The 19,141-nt window shown below is 44.2% G+C and overlaps 1 protein-coding gene across 2 annotated transcripts; it reads left to right on the forward strand.

The window, feature by feature from the left end:
- Window positions 1-1,040: 1,040 nt before the first annotated feature.
- LOC100864614 (band 7 protein AAEL010189) lies at window positions 1,041-17,311 on the forward strand. Of its 2 annotated transcripts, none has more exons than XM_086906813.1 (7): window positions 1,041-1,293; window positions 5,467-5,667; window positions 6,944-7,124; window positions 8,536-8,697; window positions 10,807-10,972; window positions 11,239-11,475; window positions 16,884-17,311. In XM_086906813.1, exons 2-6 carry the CDS (start codon window positions 5,634-5,636, stop codon window positions 11,461-11,463), a joined length of 768 nt encoding a protein of 255 aa, XP_086762939.1. In that variant the 5' UTR covers window positions 1,041-1,293; window positions 5,467-5,633; the 3' UTR covers window positions 11,464-11,475; window positions 16,884-17,311. The 2 variants fall into 2 exon arrangements, with proteins under 2 accessions (XP_086762939.1, XP_086762940.1); XM_086906814.1 differs by having other exon boundaries at window positions 16,898-16,952.
- The last annotated feature ends 1,830 nt before the right edge of the window (window positions 17,312-19,141 follow it).

Raw genomic sequence — 19,141 nt, forward strand, 5'->3', positions numbered from 1 at the left:
TAGGACCGCCTATCCCCACTTTAGACGCTTTGTTGACAGTCCTGACACCACACCGCTGCGTATATTAGTAAAAGAGATACAATTCGAACATATAAACAATCGTGAGAAATTAGTTTTCCTTCGCGAAGTTACGTTAGGATAATCGTCTAAGACTGAAAATATTTTCGAAACTATTAAACTATTGTTACAAATTGTAATTAGCCTACGCATATTATGAGGAATAAAAAAATTTTTATATTTCGTATACGTTAGAGTACTTTGGATTAACATATGCGACAAATATCGTGATAGAAACAAAAATACGTGTGAAAATAGGCGTTTTCTTGCACATTAATCAGACCCGCGAGACGTTTTTTCCACCAATGAACGATATAATTTGTTCTGGGGGATTTACACCGTTTCTTGACAGTTTTCTTTTTTTACGGGCGAAAAATGAGGAATGGCATCGAATCCCTTCGCTCGACTACTCGGTTTCCGAGTCTGTTGACAGTTTCGCATCCGCAATCCGTCGGGAGTTAATTCGATTCCGTTGGTTTCGGAAAGTTAATGCCCTCGAAAATACCCGTCGCATCGATTGCGCTCACAGAGTCGAGAAACTCGTCTAATTCTTGAATTTATCACCAACGTTGCGTTGTACGTATGTCTGGTTTGCGTGCGATCTTCCAACGAGATTAAATATCTCGCTCTGCCAATTTCATCGATCTCTGGTAATCGTGATGTCCGATCGCTTCCATCACAGGATATCGTTCGATTTCGGATCGATGGATACGTCTAGCGATTCTTTCGCGTCACGGAATTCCACAGTAAATACGGGGATCCGGTTCACTTCTCCCTCTCTCTCTCTCTCTCTCTCTCTCTCTCTCTCTCTCTCTCGAGATCTCAGAGAGTGTAATTCGGTTCGTCTTTTATTAACGACGAATTAAAATGTTGTTTTCCCCACGGGGCGACGAATAAATTGCTACGTAACGAGATAGGCGGAAACTTGAAATTTTATAGTATAACAAGGTAGGCGAGTAGCACGAATAACGTTGCACGAAACACCGTGAAGCGGATAGAACGACACGGGTCGCGCGAAGAGGAACGTGTAACATTAAAAACATCACTCGAAATTTACTTTCTGACGAAACGAATGCGTGAATATTTTCTTCGCTCAGTTCCCTGGTTTCCGTTCCAACGATCGTTCGACAAGAATCATTGACCGGTGTTGTTCGATTTATGGATTCGAAAATGAACGACACACGCTGCCAAGCGTTCGAGTAACCAAGTCCGAGTGACCAAGATGGCTCAACTTTCGTAAGTAAGAGGGGAATTGATGGTCTCCACAGATGGCGTTGACCCGTCGAATTTTCGGTCGAATTGCGTCAGATGACGTTCGAGACGTCGACTCGACGTGTAAGCAGACGAGAGGAGAGGGGAGTGACGGGGAGACAGATCTAAGTTTTGCTCTAACGGCGGAATAATAAGGATACGTCTGTTACACGACTAATATTCACGATCGCCGTCAAGTAAATGGTACGGTATTATCCGGTGCAATTTAGACGCGTAGCTTGTTGCTCATTAGCACGGGTATATCCGGTGGCTGATTATTATTAATAGGATAGAGGACAAAGGCGACGTTGCGCGATCCAACCGCCTCCTGTCTCACCTCTACTCGTTTTTCGCGTAATCGAATATAAGCGCGCTGAATATATAACGAAAAAGCGAATCGGGAAACGGCACGATACCTCCATCGTGCGTGTAATCGAATATCGGCGAACGACACGTGTGCATAATTAGAGTAACGCGATGTTTTTTAATTCGGTCACCGCTCTCTCTCTCTCTCTCTCTCTCTCTCTCTTTCTGCTTTCCGCTCGGATTTAATGCGAAAATCGGAAAGAGAGAGCGATACGAATATATCGTTACGCTTATTAACACACCGGGAGCGGAAAAGCGATTCGTTTGTTTCGAACTCGACGATCGGTGGAAATATTTGGGAAACGAAACCGAGGCATTACGTCAAAAAGCATCCGGGCACGTCGATCGATTTCGTCGTCGAAACGGGTCGTCCACCTCGCAGGAGGATAGGAATGCTTTCGTTTCGACTAACGAGTTTTTAATTTTAGTTTCTAATTGAAACGAGAAAAAAGCCCGATCTCTGCCCTCTTCTCTCCCTCCCCTCCTCTCGCGCCGGCAACCGCGTATCATAAAAAGTTATCGTTGGTCGGGATCGAGTAAAAAAAAAAAAAAATAGCTCGATAAATTCGAACAACGCGGAGCCCCGAACCTCGTAAATTAAAACCGGAATATAAAAGTGGAAGGAAATTCCGTCGATGCTCGGACGACGAATATAAATCGGACGACGGTTATCGAATCAACGCGACTGGTCGAGAATAATCAAACATCGTCCGTGTTTAAACGCTGTCACGAGTCGATTACCACCTCGCCGCTGCTTTATCGCTCTCTCCCCTCCGTTCAATTTAAAATATGTTGTTTGGGGGCAAATAAGCGATTGCTCTCCGCCTTCTGCCGAATCATTACTTCTTCCAATTAGTCTTCTTCAATTTTCCGCAAAATTTTCGAATAGCATGGATACACGAGTATTGACATCGACGTTGTAACAATTGTCGTTAACGGGGGAGGGAAGAGGTGTTTCGAATCGGGGCGGAAATTACGGGAAATAAAATTGTTGTCCAAACGTGGAAAATTAGCGGAACAAGCGCCGTTGTTCTTCGCGTTATTGCCGATTAATCGGGAATTTGTTATCGCGTCGATGATTTCCTCGGTCGGAATCGGCGGCCGATTATTCCGGAATATCGACAGACGATAGATCGATCGCGATTCGAAAACCGACTAACTCCGGCCCGCTCGTTTCTCGCGTTATCGTTCGCCACACTCGATCGTAAGTTTTTTTTTTTTTTTTTTTTATTTCGTTGTGCACGAAAAACGCAACTTTTACCACCACCCTCCCCCACCACCATTTTTAATCCCCGTCGAGGATCGTTACATTCGTGGCCGATAGCTGGAGGTGATTGGAGGGGGAATTCGGAAAGGAATTCGAAAGCGAGATAAATAAACGAAGAAAAGGCTCGAGGGAAGAAGAGTCTCGTTTTTTTCAAATTCTCTTTGCAAGTAAACGGGCGCAATTATTTCATTGCAAGGACTTTTATAGCCAAGAACGAATCCGCGAGTGGAAAGAGGATACTTTTCTCTCTCCTCCAAGTTAACCGCCTCTTTTGTGCGCGCAATCTTTTCTTTCCTCCTCCCCTTTCTCTCTCTCTCTTTCCTCCTCTCTCCCTCGATAATTTGGAAAAATTCTCTTTAATATCACGCTTTCTCTCCTACAAAGTATCTCTCACACTTTTAATTAATTCGACGACGTCTCTTTTGTTAATTAATATACGAGAAGAGGGAATGGGGAGGAAAGAAGGGAAGGTAAAGGGTTAATCGACGCGTGTTCGATTTTACGCGGTTCATATCCTACAAAGGAAACTCGCCTCGTTAACGACTCCTCCCTCCCTTCATCGACAGAATGAACGCGGCAAAATTGGCCCCCTCCCCCCACGGCGAATTCTCAAATTTCATCCATTTCACCGTGACGAACGATTCAATTACGGTAATATAAAGTATAATACGCGAGCCTAACGCGGGCCGAAATTAAATCGATTTTACGACGGCGGGGAGAGGAGGGGGGTGTCCTTTTACGACGCCATAAAGTGGTCTCGTACACGACACCTCGATTACCGGAGGTATTAACGCTTTATCGCATCCGTGACGAAACCGAATATGCAAAGTTATCGTTTCGAGGCGACATCTTCGAGAAATCGAGGAGGTTTAACGCTTTCGCTACGGGCGAATCACCAAAAATGTGCACGGTGCTCGAGAAAGATCGTCAGCGATCGCCTTGCCTCGAGTTGCTTCGACAAATGTTTATTGAACAGAAAAAAAATTGACGATAAAAAGAAAATATCGACGTTTACTGAAAGATACTCGATGCGCGATAACTTCGATCGCTCGTCGTATCGTATAATACGCGGCATCTTATGCGAAGCGACTATAGTCAGCCGTAGTATCTCAGTGGCGTCTTATGCAGAGCGACTATAGTCGCCCATAATGTCTCAGTGGCGTTTTACGAGAGTGACTATGGTCGTCCGTAGTAGCGAAAGGAAAGAGAAGGAAAAAGAAGGAGGATTCTCTCGGTCGAACGAAAGATGAAACGCAGAGAAGCTCGCATCGCGGCGAAACGCTGCGTTTCGTCGATCCACGGTACGCAATTACTCATTATGTACATAAACAAGGAGCCGTGTTCACGAGTAGGGTATGACGACCGGTTAATTTGGTAGAGGTTTGCGATGTTGCGGTGGTTCGACGCGTGTGGTGGTAGTCGAGCGGCCGTTTATCCCTCGTCCACCATAAAATCCGCTCGTTGCCTCCCGTCTCTTAGTGGCCGAAACGCCTTCGTCGTAAGCGGATTCCGCCTTCGGGATCTATGGGTCTCCGCGCGCCCAGCCAAAGAATTTCGAGGAAAATCGCCGTGGAGGGAACGAAGTAATCGTTCGAGGAGGCGGCCAAGGAGCTGAGAACGTTGCGGTGATCGACGACTCGGGGAGAAAGGAGAGCAGAGGGTTGGAAAGAGAGAGGAAGTGAGAGAGTGGTGTGGGATCCCTGGCGTGATGCGACATGGTACGCTACGGATGCGCGAAAACCGACAGCGGTGGAGTCGAGTGCTTCGTCGAGTTCAGTGAGGCCACCACGTTGCTCGATAGTATTTCCTCTCGTTGCTGCCGTTCGTTTCGAATCCAAATCGCCAAACAGAGGGACGAAAGCGAAGGAAAAAAAGAAAAGAAAAATACGAGACTTTCGTATATCGAGACCGAAAAGAAAAGAAAGAAAGAAACGCGATGCCGTACGGTTCGCGAATTCCAAGCTCGCGGTAAAAGAAAAAAAAAAAGAAGAAAAGAAAACGCTCGAATTGAATCCCTCAGTTTTCGTCCTCTCGTTTCTTTTTCTTTCTTTTTTTTCTTCTTTTTTAGACCGATATTAAATCGCGTGCCAAAGCATCCTGCTCGGACATTTCGATCGACCCGATTTCATTATTAGATTTCGGCCGGTGAATTTTGAAGAGGTTCGGGAGAAAAGCGATGCGATGAAATTAATGAGAAAGGCCGTGGGGGACGAATTACTTTTCTGGCAGTCGTTCCATTTCACGCGCAATTTACCGAGAACGAGAGAGAAAGAAAAAGAGAGAGAGAGAGAGGCCTTTGCACGATCGCTTTTGCACGCGGTATCAACGAAAAGGGACACGGAAGGAAATCCTCCACCGGTATAATCGGTGACAAATCGTTTCCATTGCTCGGCGGAGAACTCGAAACCTTTTTCTCTTTCCCCTCCGCCTTCCCTCGCGAATTATCCCTTCGTCACTCTTGCATCACTTCACATCACCTTGTATATATCACCTTCCCTTCTTTTCTGCTCTCGGGGAGGAAACAGAGGAATCGTCGGTGGCACGCGGCGAGAAGAAGATCGGCGCGACGACTAGATTCGTCGAGTTGCTGGCAACCATAGGCTCGTTCCTGCTGGTGCTCGTCACGTTGCCCTTCTCGCTCTGCTTCACCTTCAAAGTCGTGCAAGAGTACGAGAGGGCCGTCGTGTTTAGGATGGGACGGCTGAAAGGCGCAGCTTATGGGCCAGGTAAACCGTATCGTGTTCACTGTGGTGGAAACAAATGGAAGGAAGCGCGAATCCCATTGGTTAATTCGAAAGGAAACGCCTACTTTTTTGTTTCTACCGTGGCATGTCACATATACGTAGTCCAGAGTATTCTAACGTATCGATATAGTATAAAAATTTTTTTTAATTTCTCGCGTAGATTAATTACGATTTATAACGATAGTTTAATTTATAAATGCAATTTCATATTCGATATAATTAGAATAATAATTGTATACGAATAAGTTAAACGTACCACCAAGATAATTAATAGTTTAGATAATATTTCAGTGGTGTGTAGTGTCAACAAAACGTTTGAAATGGGAAAGTAGGCGGTCCTAGCGAAGGATCCCTCTTACCCCTGTGCCTCCGTCTTGCGAGACTTCTTTCCAGCAGTGTACAGTACAGTTTCTATTTATTCGACTATTCTAAACTTCGATGCATTAATCCGAGTATCGATATAATATAAAAATTTTTTCACTTCTCTTAATAGGTTAATACGTGTAGGTTAATTACGATTTGTAACGATAGTTTAATTTATAAATGTAATTTTGTATAAATAGTTATAAAGTAATAATTGTACGTATACGAATAAGCTAGACATACTAATCAAAATAATTAATAGAAATAAATTCCAAATTAATTTCCAAAATAATTATTTTAGAAAATAATATTTCAGTCTTGGATGATTATCGATTTTGAATATTCGAGTTGTAGCTCTTCTATTAGTATGCAGTGTGCGATGTCAGGATTGTCAACAAAGCGTCTAAAGTGGGGATAGGCGGATCCCTCTTGTCCTTGTGCCGTCTCGCGTGAGGTCTTTCCACCAATAAACAGCAAGGAAACGTTTATTTTCACGCTCATTTTTGTTTCTACCGTTGGCATTTATCACCATATACCAATCCAAAACGATCTGTATCTAAACCTTAATGCATTAAGCGTAAGCATAGAGTATTCTGTGGTATTCTAACGTATCGATATAATATAAAAATTTTATTTCTCACAACATGTGAAGATTAATTTGTAACAACAACAGTTCAATATACATAATTTTCTATAAGTAATTAAGATAATAATTGTACATATACGAATAAGTTAGATAATTAGATCAATTTTGGACATTTCCATCAATTCCATCGATCTAACTTTCGCTTCGAAATCGACGAATTCTCCCTTATTTTTAATTTTCTCGATTCGCAATTTCTCCATCTATTTTTATCTTCTCCCATATTTTACTCATCGTTCGTTCTATACATAGGTACATTTTTCGTGATGCCATGCGTGGACAACTGCGTGCGCGTCGATCTGAGGACGGTTTCGTTCGACGTCCCGCCCCAAGAAGTTCTCACCAAGGATTCGGTGACGGTGAGCGTGGACGCGGTCGTCTATTACCGCATAAAGGAGCCGTTGAACGCCGTTATCAAGATAGCCAATTACAGGTATAGAAATACTTTCGATACTTTTTACTTTTCTTTTTCCCATCCGAGCTGGCTGAGAGATTTTTAATCCCACGTACGTACGTGAAAATTTTTGAACGATGCGGTGGCGATAACCGCGTGTTTACCCATGTTTTTCTCGCCGTTAACTCGGCGAAATGAACGCGGCGCGCGGCAAGCGTGGTTAATGGATGGCGAGGGAAGGAGCGAGCGAGGAAATGCGCGCTATCGCAAAAGAGATTTCATCCGCGTAATGCGAATGGTTGGCGAAAGGACCGGCGACAACTCGTTGAATGACTCGTAACATTTAGCTTTCCTTCCATTTCTCTCTCTCTCTCTCTCTCTCTCTCTCTCTCTGGAAGAAACAACCGCGTTCGCAATTTTAATCCGAACCAGCGCAAAAAACCAAACGATCGAGAGGGAGAGAAATAGAAGGAATCGAGGGATCCAAAATTGAAACTTTCGAATTTATTCTCGATTACGTAAACGCGAAAGAAAGAAGAAAGAGAAGGAGCATTCGACTTTAGATTAAGACCGGCGTCTCGGATAAGCGCCGAAATTGTCGGGACCCGGGAAATTAATTAGGGATTCCTCGGGCGACCGGGGTTAATTAACGCGGACACCATTTTCTGAAATTTTAATTAGCATCACGGGGCTCGTAGACCGTCTTCCTCGTCCTCGTCGTCTTCCTCGTCGTCTTCCTCGTCGTCGTCATCGTCGTCGTCTGGAATCACCGATGGCGGAGAAAAATGCGAGAGAAAGAGAGACGGCTCCTCTCGAGGAATTGCTCGGATAATTTGCCGCGCCACGCGGGGAGCCTGATTAATCGCGTGAAACTCGCATCGATTGGCTTGAGAGAAATCTCCGCGAGAGAGAGAGAAAATTTTCTCGATCGATAGAAAAAAAAAAGGGAGGGGGGAGGGGGGGAAGAAAGTATTCGTTGTAGCGAAATTAGAAATTGGAATGGGGAAGATAGAATTAACCGAGCGTCGAGGACAGCGTCGTTTTTAAAACACGGCACACGTGACAGTTTCCGCGAGGCGGACGACGTTTAATTAACTGGAGCGAGGGAGGGGGAAGGGAGGGAGGAGAGAGGGGCTCGATGTTTAATTATGGAAAAGACGACGGGTGTAATTGTACGGTGTATTCATTTCGACTCGACGCCAACTTTGATCAAAATTCCTCCCGTCCGCCGCTCCACTCCACTGATTACGACGTTAAAACGTTACCACGCTCGTTTCCTCCTACCTGCGCTACCAGGAGTTAGAGGGGAAGGGGAAAAAAGAAAAAAAAAAAAAACGATTTCACTCGCGCGGTGTACACGCTACACGCGTGAGATAAAAAATCATGGACGCTCGTCGAAACGTGAAATTTCGCGTAATTGGGTAAAAGCGAATTGGCGGGATATTTCCAGCCACTCGACCCGGCTACTGGCTGCCAGCACGTTGCGAACGGTGCTTGGGACGAGGAACTTGGCCGAAATTCTCTCGGAACGTGAAACCATCTCCCACACCATGCAAACCTCTCTCGACGAAGCCACGGAACCCTGGGGTGTCAAGGTCGAACGCGTTGAAATGTGAGTACATATATGTGTGTGTATATATGTATGTATATATACGCGTCTCGATCCTTCAACCGACGCTTCGAGAACGTGCTCGAGCGGGGAAAAAAGTTGGCGGGACGATTTCGCGTTTGCTTTCGAAGAAGATCGGTGGCAGTCGATCGAAAGAGAAATGGTCCGTCTATCGATCATCGCGGGAACGTATGGGAACGTATAAACGTTACGTTATCGTCGATAGGAGAGAATCTCGTTTCGTTGAACTCGGTGGGAAGAAGTGGATACGGTGAAATATAACCCTTGATCGACAGCCTCGATCATCGCTCGACTCGATACGGCGAGAATTTCGTATTTTATCTCGGATGTAAGGTGATCGTTTCCTTTCGCTTCTATTTCAATTTTCGAACCTTTTCTTTTCTCAGAAGATATTAATTCGATCGATTTTAAGTATCCAACGCGTATAGACGTATATATCGAGATATTAGAAAACACTCTGGAGAAACGCGTTACAAAAACGGGATGTTAAAACTGTATCAATGTTGCACAAATGTGACACGCTATTCGAAGCACCATTTACCGACTGTACAATCGTTTATTATTATGAGCGAACGAATATGGTTTGTTTACTTTAACTCGACACGACCGTAATAATTCCTCACCATTCGTATCGTTGCCGAATTTCATCTAACCGAACCGATCTAAAGACTCTCTTGACTTTTCCCCTCGTCGATCGGATTATTTTTCGTGAAAATGAAAACTAAGAGGAGCGGAAAAGCTCGCGTTGAAAATAAAATCCAGATTGGTCCTGGATCGCATTTCTTCGCCAATCTTTATTCTGACTTGTAAGAAATTGAAAGGAAAGAAAGAAAAAAAAAAAAAAGAAAGTGAAGAAATATACCTCGAAGAATAGGAAAAGTGTGGCGCGCGCGTGTTCTCGTCTCGGTGTACGCGGGCGCGCATAAACGCGAATACTGGCGATAGGCGTGCGGGTGAGGGGGTGGGGGGGATCCGTCGACGAGACGTATCCGAAAAGGAAGGGCCCTTTAGTCTCGATGCTCGCATCGTCTCCGCGTTCCCCGATAGTCTCTCCCCTCTTTCTAAAGGGTGGAAAAGATTCGAGTATCCGGTGAAAAGAACCCTTTGAAACACGCGTCAAAGAGCCGTGCGCGGAGATCGTGGCGCGGCCCAAGTGCGCTACTTATCGTCGGGAAAAAATGTTTCCCGTCTCTCGTTACATCGGGGAACAACCGCCCCGCTTCGAACCCCGCGAAAGCTCTGCCTCCGTGTGGAGGTCGTGGAGTCGATGATTAAGTAGAAGAAAGAAAAGAACGTTTGCGCGTTTCTTGCTGTTACCGACCGAACACGAGTGGCAAAGTGCATTTTGACAGTTGTGCAGAAATATATATATATACACGCGTCTTGTTTCTTAAAAAATGACCGATTCGCACGGCGAGTCGAAGCAAAAAGCGCAGACCATTTTTTACCTCGACTCAATCTTTTTCAACTCGTTTTCATACCGACGAAGGGTTACGCGAGTAGATAAAAGTTGGAAAATAAGAAGAAAGATCCTCTCTCTCCCTTTTCGAAAAACGAAATTCGTTCTTATCCAATCGCAAAATGGAAATTTATCCATCGCGACGAGAGAGGAGGAAACTCGTTTCCGCTTCAAATTCGAAACGACTGTTCGCTACGCGGAAACCATACGCTCCGATCTGAAAACAGACAGCGACACACACACACACACACATAAGAGGGCGCATAAAACAAAGGAATCTTCTTTATTCCGGCCGTGGCTGTGGAACTTGGCCAAGAAACTCGAAACCGTTCCTCGAATGTGTCCGCTCTTACACGACGTTCCACCTCTCTCTTTTAAGGCCGAGTAGAAAAAAAAAAAAGAAAAAACTAATTTTCCATCGATCCACGATCGTTCCTTTCCTCCCGTTTCGAGAAGGAAATCGTAAAATTATACGTAACGCGTGCATAATTTTATAGAGAGAGAAACGGAATAGAAAAAGCGAATATCTTGAAAATCGATGGGATCTCGTGAATCGACGTGTAGCAGTTGTAGAGAGACAGGTAAAGGTAGACGAGAAACGAAAGGAGTTGGAACGGATGTTCCTGATTTAGAAAGGACGTTCGGCTTCCGGTGCAGCTGCAACGAGCCATGGCCACGGAGGCAGAAGCCGCAAGGGAGGCTCGGGCCAAAGTGATCGCGGCGGAAGGGGAGATGCTGGCTTCCCGTGCCCTGAAAGAGGCCAGTGATGTCATTTCCACGAGTCCAGCCGCTCTTCAGGTACGTTCCACCTCCTGCCTTCTCGAGGAACGTCAAAGATATCTTTGTAATTCCATTCTCTCTCTTTCTCTCTCTCTCTCTAATTACCCTCATCCCGTTTGATTCGAGAAAACGAATTATTCCGCTCGCACCCGACCAATCCCCAAACGTGTCCCCCTCCTTCGATTATTCGTACGAACGAATATCGATCTCTCTCTCTCTCTCTCTCTATATATATATATATGTATATATATATTATATGTGTGTGTGTATATTCCATGACACAGTTAAGGTATCTGCAAACGCTGAGCAACATATCCGCGGAGAAGAACTCGACCATTATCTTTCCATTGCCCGTCGAATTCTTGACTCCGTTCTTCAATCGTAACTCGTCGAGCCAGATCGAGGGCCAGGGGAACGGAATTGGAACGGAATCAGGGGAGCAGGGATGCGCGAGCCGGCTCACGACTCAGCCCCACGTTCACTCGAACGGAAATGTGGCGGCTAACTGAAGATAGGTATAGGTAGGTACACGTTTGATCGTCTCTAGGCCAGAATTCTCGCGCGATCTTTGATACACGTTCGACTGGAAATCTGTTTATAAGCGTTTGCTCAAAGCGTCTCTTCGTCTTTCGAGTAGACGTCGTCTCTGATCAACGAGTCGCTCGTTAAATAAACCGATGTAATTCCCAAGGATTTATAGGGATTCGATCTATCGAGCATTCTTTATTGCGAAGCAGGAGCATAGAATGTCGCTCGGAAAGTAATTTCGTTTTTTCACACGAGCGTCGCTCGTGTCGAATACGTTTGTCCACAGCCAACTTCGTTCTAAACTTCGTGTTGTTATTATATGTTTCGAAAGTTGGTATTTCACGGTTGATTTATAACCGATAAATATAATTATATATATTTGATTCTGTTGTGCGATTGTGTTTCTCGTGCGCGATAAGAAAGATTAGAGACTAAAAAGAGCATTTTCGGCATATTTTTTATTGTCGAAAAGGTTAAAAATACAGTTCAGACAAGAAAATAGTTACGCGAAATCTATGGAGAAAGTGTATTAAGCGATACATCAGTGTCAAAAGTGTTTTTCCAAATTTCGTTTCGACATAAAGACAAAAATAAACCGATCGAAACAAACCGACGAATAACAATTCGAGAAATTGCTACGAGATCTCGAACTCGACTGTTCGTGATGATCGCATGAAACGACTTGGTGTTTCATTTTCATGAAAAAAAAAAATCGAAATTATTTTCCGAACAACCCAGTAAATAAGGATTGATTCGAATCGAAAGGCGAGCGCGCGAGGAGGATTAAAACGAGTCGTCGGGAGAGGAGTTAGTTCCCGGTCGTCACGTTCCAGGCGTTGAAGCGTGGCGCGAAAGCACGTGCTCGCTCCCCCTCTCCTTTCTCCCCTCGTCGTCGTCGCTCGTTTCCTCGCTTCGAGGAACTCGGGCTAAAGTAGAGCCGTACATGGCGGCCACGTCTGCCTCCTCTTTATGAAACGATGTAAAACGGAAATTGCGCGAGCCCCTCGCATTGAAATTTACGTATCGAATGATAACGAGCTTCCTGGAACAGCCGCGTGGACCGAGCATTTCCAAAGCGGAACACGGGCCGAGAGAGAGAGAGAGAGAGAGAGAGAGAGAGAGAAATTGGTCTAATGGAAATATGAAATAGGCTTCTCCTCGCGCGCCAGCTTTGGACCGGCTGCGCGAGACCTGTAGAGACCACTTAAATTCTGTCTGGTCGCGATAAAAATAATTAAATTCGTGTCAAAAACACGGGCGCTCGCGGTGGGTGGAGCGTAAACGGTTGTTGTGCCGGTGCATCGCGCAAACGAGAAACGAAAACGAACGGAAAGTATAAATTTCAATTTTATTTCTCCGCGTACGGACGCGTTTCCTTCCTCTTCTTTTCTTTCTTTCTTTTTTCCCCCCCCCCTCCTTTTTTAAAATTCGCGAATGGAAAAAAAAGGAAAGGAAAGGAAAGGAAACAAACAGGAATAATAATATCCTGGCCGTAATGTATGCAGAACAGTTTTTTTTATAAACAAGAGGGAGAGAAGGTTTAAAGGGGACTATTATTTACGCGGGAAAATTCCTCCGGTGAATTATGACGCTTGTTAACCGTGCCACGACACGACGCGAGCGCCCGGCCCAGGATTAAAAAGCCTCGCCTCCCCCCCTCCCTCCTCCTCCCCCTTCGTTGCGCACAGTCGCGTGTGCACAAACCGCGTTAAAAAAAAAGTAATTAATCGGATAAACGGATCGAGGGGTAATCGAGGTGGTTTTTTAAGGAACGGGTGGGGAGCCTTATAAGTATAAGACTCGAAGGCGATTAATCGTGGCGCGTGGCAAGGTAATTGCCTAAAGCGAACTACTTCGTAGCGAGTATAGTGACGGCTCGTATTTGGATCGGACTAATATTGAAGATCGTAATTAATAAACAGTGGCGCGGGATATTAATTCCTTTGCATCTCAAATATTTGTCGGTGAAATTAATTCGTGCCGTGCCGAAATGTCATACCGGACACGCGTAATCCGACCAAAGAGATAACCGTCGGGACACGCGTTGCCAATTAAGCTTATAACCGAAGCGACGTTCCAACCTCGTCCTATTTCGTACCGGTCTTACGTACCGATCGTTTCGGGGATCGTTTAAGGGAGAGATGATGAAAAATTTCCTAAAGGATAATGACGAGAGCCAGTAGAGGGGAGAGTTAATGGAAATATATATGGCTGATCGATTCGGACGGAAACAGCGTTGCTCTTTCGGACTGCGTGTGGAAACGAATGATCGAACCGCGAAATATAAAGCGAAAATTAATTTCAACTGTTCGAAATTCGAATTCGTTACGAGCAAGGAAATCGAGGATCCTATATAGGATACGTGAAAGAACGTGCGAAGAATTTCTAGCTAAAAGGTGACGCGAAAGAAACGGGGGAGTATTTCTATGTTAAAGTCTAAACTGATTTTGAATATGTGGCATAGACGTAGTGCTTGAATTGTTATACTGGAAGGACCATCTATTGTATTATATAATCAGTTATATTGGGTTGTTCGCAAAGTAATTTCGTTTTTTCACACGAGCGTCGCTCGTGTCGAACGTTTGTTCACAGCCAACTTCGTTCTAAACCATGTTGTTGTTATACATTTTGAGAGTTGGAATTTCACGGTTTATTTATAAGAAAAATTTGATTCTGTGTCGTTGTGTTTCTCGTGCGCGATAAGAAAGATTAGAGACGAAAAGAAGCATTTTTGGCATATTTTACTTTTTTATTATCGAAAAAGAACGTTAAGAACATTGTTCAGACAAGAAAAAAGTTACACGAAGTCTATGGAGAAAGTGTATTAAGTGGTATGCCAGTGGTTCAAAAGTGGTTTTCGAAATTTCGTTTCCACATGAAGACGAAATAAACCGATCGAAGCAAATCAATGAACTCGAGAAATTACTACGAGTTCGAATTCAACTGTTCGTGATCGCATGAAACGATTTGGTATTTCATTATGAAAAAAAAATAAAATTACTTTTCAAACAATCCAATATTATAAGCTTCGAGCGAATAATATGATGGTTTACTTTAACTGTTTGATCGACGACTGTAATGATGCGAATTGTATCGTTGCTATCTGATCTATTATATTTCTGTTTTAATTATCCGATCTAGGATAATCCGAAGGCTATTGTAAGCTTTGATTTTTCCTCCAATTCTCATTTTTCGTGAAAATGCAAACTGAGAGGAGGTTAGGGGAATCAATAGCAGCGCTGGAGGACGTCGCAACTGTGAAGTGGTCATTGCTGTCGTATCTCTGTTGGAAATCGAGGATCTGGAAAAATTTTGTATGAATTTTTAAATGGTTAAAATGATCAATGGATTTGTATATTGATGCCAATCCAGATAGTATGAGCTTAAAGAGCATAAAGAGGAATTTGAGTGAAAATTATATTATTAAATACTCAAATTTATTTACCTACCATAAAACATTCGATATATAGATATTAAGAAAAAGAAACGATAAAATGGCATCGTGATAACGAAGCTTTCCAAGTAAAAACGATATAACGATATATCATATATCTATTTTAAATATTCCTAATTCTTGTAGGAATTTTGTGAAGATGATCCATAAGCATCCGTGCAATCAATGGATTAATTATGCATATCGAATATTTGATAAAAATATTTCCACGTATACTTACAACAATTAATTAAGTGATTACGGATACAAATTTTCTGAAACCAACAGCTTGTTATGGGACGAAATATTATTTTTTTGAAAGAGGTAAAATTTTTTTCAATATATATACACATATAAAGTAGAAAGTTATATAGAATTTTTTTATATCACAGACTTAAATAGATTATATTATAATTAATCGTTGCCATTGTTTTGTTAAAACGAAAATGCCATTCGAAGATACTCGAGCCGTTGAAAATAAAATCTGACCGCTTCAACAAGCCTTGGATTTGCTTTTGCTTAAAATTCTTCGAAGGAGCAGAATTTCCAAAACCAATCAAACCTACAATTTCTGTAGATCGGTATATGCGAAAATTGTCGAGAAACAGGATCTGTCTTATCGATAGAGTTCGATATTGTAACGGGAGGTGGAACAGGAATCTTGAACCTAAAATCTCCACCGATCGGAGAGACTCGCCTCTTTAACACCCCCGTAATTTCTTAGACGATAATTAGCAACCGCTTTGCACCTCGGTCGACGCCGTTGGCTCACGGTTGCAATTAAAAATTTTTTAATTCCCCAGAGCCTAGCTTGTCCTTCGCCATCGTCGTCGTCGTATACGTGTACCTTGAACAAACACACGTAACCAACTGGCTACAACCAACCCAACGGTTTTCCACCCGGTGTACCGCCTCGTTTGCCGCGCTAACTTTTCAACGCTGTTCTTTAGCCGCACTTATTTCGCTCGAACTTGAGGCGAACTTTCACACCCTCCCCCCCCCCCCCCCTCTTCCCCTCCTCACACACCCTTTTCAGACTAATTTTTGCGCCGGAAAATTAACCGTTTTCCCGAGGAGACCAGTAAAGTAACCTCTCTCGACCTCGCTCGTTCTCACCATTCTCCTATAATAATTCGGTTTAACCGGGAGGCCAGCTTTTCCGCTAAATTCTAAATTCTCCTCGAATTTTTGAACGAAGGATTTCGGGCAACAATGTCTCTCTCTCTCTCTCTCTCTCTCTCTCGGATAAAAATCGACGATCGAATCGCGGTAGTAAATGGAGAGATGATCGTGATTATCCCTCGACGAAGACGCGACTGGGCGAATAATGGGAGGCCATTACCGGGTTAGAACGCAACAAGCTCTCGCCTATTCGATCGTTAATCAGATTATTTGCTACCGTCCAACCGCTACTTTGCTCCTCTCCACGGTGCCACGCTCCGCGTGGTCCAAACCAACGAAATCGTTTACAAAGCTGGCTCTCTCTCGGCTGATCGCCTAAAATCCTCTCCCGTGATCTAGCTTGGTTCGTAGTATTTTTACAGATTTCGAGTCGATAAACTCGTGCACGAGAAACGCTTCTTTGTGCAACGATTCGATGGAACTGTGTTGTTTCGACTGGAGGAAAGAAAGGAAGGAAGGGGTGGAGAGGAAGCGTATTGGTGTATCGGGATCGTGGACAAATACCGGTTGGGCGAGACGAATAAAACGGGCGCTGCCAATTTATCCGTCGAAAGGCACGATTAATGTTTGATCGAGACCGAGACTTGCCTTCTCTGGGGGATTTTTCGCGTATCCCCCCGAGACTCGAAGGTCTCGTACGAAGCTCGCAATCTCTCTCTCTCATTCTGCCTCCACGCGCGGAGAAAATACTTCTCCATCTCTCCAGAGCGGAACGTGTTCTCCTCCACCTAGAAAATAATTTCTCGAAGGGATAGTCTGGAAATGGGTGAGTTATGTCGTCCAAAGTTTTATGTTTCCAGCTCTGACTCTCGGCGAACGTTTGGATCCACCCTGCAACTTTGCGGGCAGAAGCGAGGAAGGAAGGACGGAGAAAGGCTAGGCTAGGCGTGGCGAGGCGAGGCGAGGCGAGGCGGGGAGCGAAGAAGAGGGAACGCGGAGATCGAATCGGCGACGCGTGTGGCGCTGCGCCTGTTTTTCGTTCGACGAACGAGGATCGGGGACGACCAATTAAAACTTACAGCCGGACGTCCCTCGTTAAAACGTTAACGCTTTTTTCCCAGGTTGGAACGAGTCGACTTCGCGATAAATATCACGCGTCTTCGTTTTTTTCTATTTTAACCGTTATTTTATATATATATATATATATATATATATATATATTGTAGAAATTGTAGAAATTGTAGGAGCGTAATAATAAAGAGAGCGGGAAGAAAGGTTGGCTTTCTGGAATAAAATTATTCCGGTGGTGCGAATGCCGGTTTCCAAAGAGGATTAAACGGGACGGGTGAGGGGGTTCAATGAACCGGAAAGGGCCGAAGCCGCGCGAAAAGTGCGACGTAATCGTGTTTTATGTAATGGAACTGAACGCTAGTTTACTCCCATTTTGCCACGCGCAAGGAGAACCTTTTTTTTTTTTTTTCCTTTTTTTTTTCCCCTCCGTTCCCAACAGTTATCGCTCCCGCTGGTTCCATTAAAAGCGACGAAACGACCCGGAACGGTTGCGAAATCGTCCGGATTCGAAACGCCGATCCCATAAATCTTCCGCGTAAATAGTTCGAACCGTCTAAACAATCCGTAAACAAGTCCGTGCGGACGAAAGATCGTCGAATTTGGAACGCGGGAATAGAAGCGTGGCTGGACCCAAGTAGCCCTCCCCCTTCGAGCAGTCGTGGGGAGGTTCTCGAAAGCATCGAGATTCGATCGAAGGAATGGACTTGGGACCAAAAATCGGCCCCTCCCGTGGCAAGCCAGAGCCCATCTGTCTGTACGGATTCGAACAAGGGTGTTAGATATTAGGGGGGGAGGAAAAAAAATGTAGATGCGATGTTTCGTGTATATATATAAAAAAAAAAAAAAATGTAAACCAAAGAGGCTGGAAAAGCAGAAGCGGTGTTACCGCGACCGAGTTTCATTATGCAGCCTCTTATAGTTGGCGTAACTCCCATTGGTCGTAAATATGAATTACGGCTGGCCGAAATAGCTTGGCGCACCTTACCGTACCTCCGCGTACGAAAAAACCCCTTTTCCCGGCCATTATTTATTCGAAAGAGAAGACCGAGCCCGATGAATCAAAATGGCCGTCAACCTTTACCGAGACCACCATCCTCCCCCCCTCCCCCCTCTTTTTTTTCCGGCCAATAACTGCCAACGGCAAGTTCCAGGCAGTGACGAGGCAGAAATTAAACGGGACGCGGAGGCGAAACGGCTGCTATCGTTTGAACTAACTCCAAACCTCCCCTCTCCACTCCTCGTCCCTTCCAACGTTTGTCTATTTTCTTAATCTGTCCGGCGAAAACTTGCTCTTCGATGGCCTACATATATTCTATGTATCGCGAGATATCTTTCCCCTCGATACACGAAATCATATCGTTTCGAATTGAGAAAATTGCGCAGCATTACGATTACATGGCAATTTATTATAGATATATCGGGATGCCAACTTTAATCAACGCATGGTAAAAATGGTAAAAATTGTTGGGAATTGAAGAGCGATATCGATTATAATTTTTCCGTGTAGAAATAGAAAAATCCAACGTGGGGAACATTTTTAACGCGTACACCTTTAATCGAACCAACAACGTTCTCCGCAAATTAATCGAAAGAAAGATATCGAGAGAGGAAGAGAAAGAAGGAGAGAGAGAGAGAGAGAAAAAAACTTTAGCATTATTGGCATGCAAAGCCTGTGCAAGAGCATAAAGAAGGATTTTATGTCCGCCATTTACAGCTTCTCTTTTGTAGATTTCCTATTCTTTCTATTCAATGAAATTTCCCTCTCGCTTTTTCCTTTTGTCGTCGATGGCCCAGATTCGAATAACATCGTTGGGAAAAGGGTATTCCCGCGAATAGCAACGGGAACGTACGCGAATTATGCTGTCCCGATATTGGCTCGAGCGACGGCAAAAGGAAAAACGTTGTAACGAGGGAAGAGAAATGAAAATTTCTCTATCAACCATGCAAAATCAATTTATCAAAGAGCCCTGTCATAAATAAACTTTAATTAATGGGCCATAGTCCGTATCGAGTAATTGAAAACGAATTCAGAA

The sequence above is a fragment of the Apis florea genome, unplaced genomic scaffold, assembly GCF_048593485.1.
Source record: "Apis florea isolate Af1SG1 unplaced genomic scaffold, ASM4859348v1 contig_2495_pilon, whole genome shotgun sequence".
Lineage (NCBI taxonomy): Eukaryota > Metazoa > Arthropoda > Insecta > Hymenoptera > Apidae > Apis > Apis florea.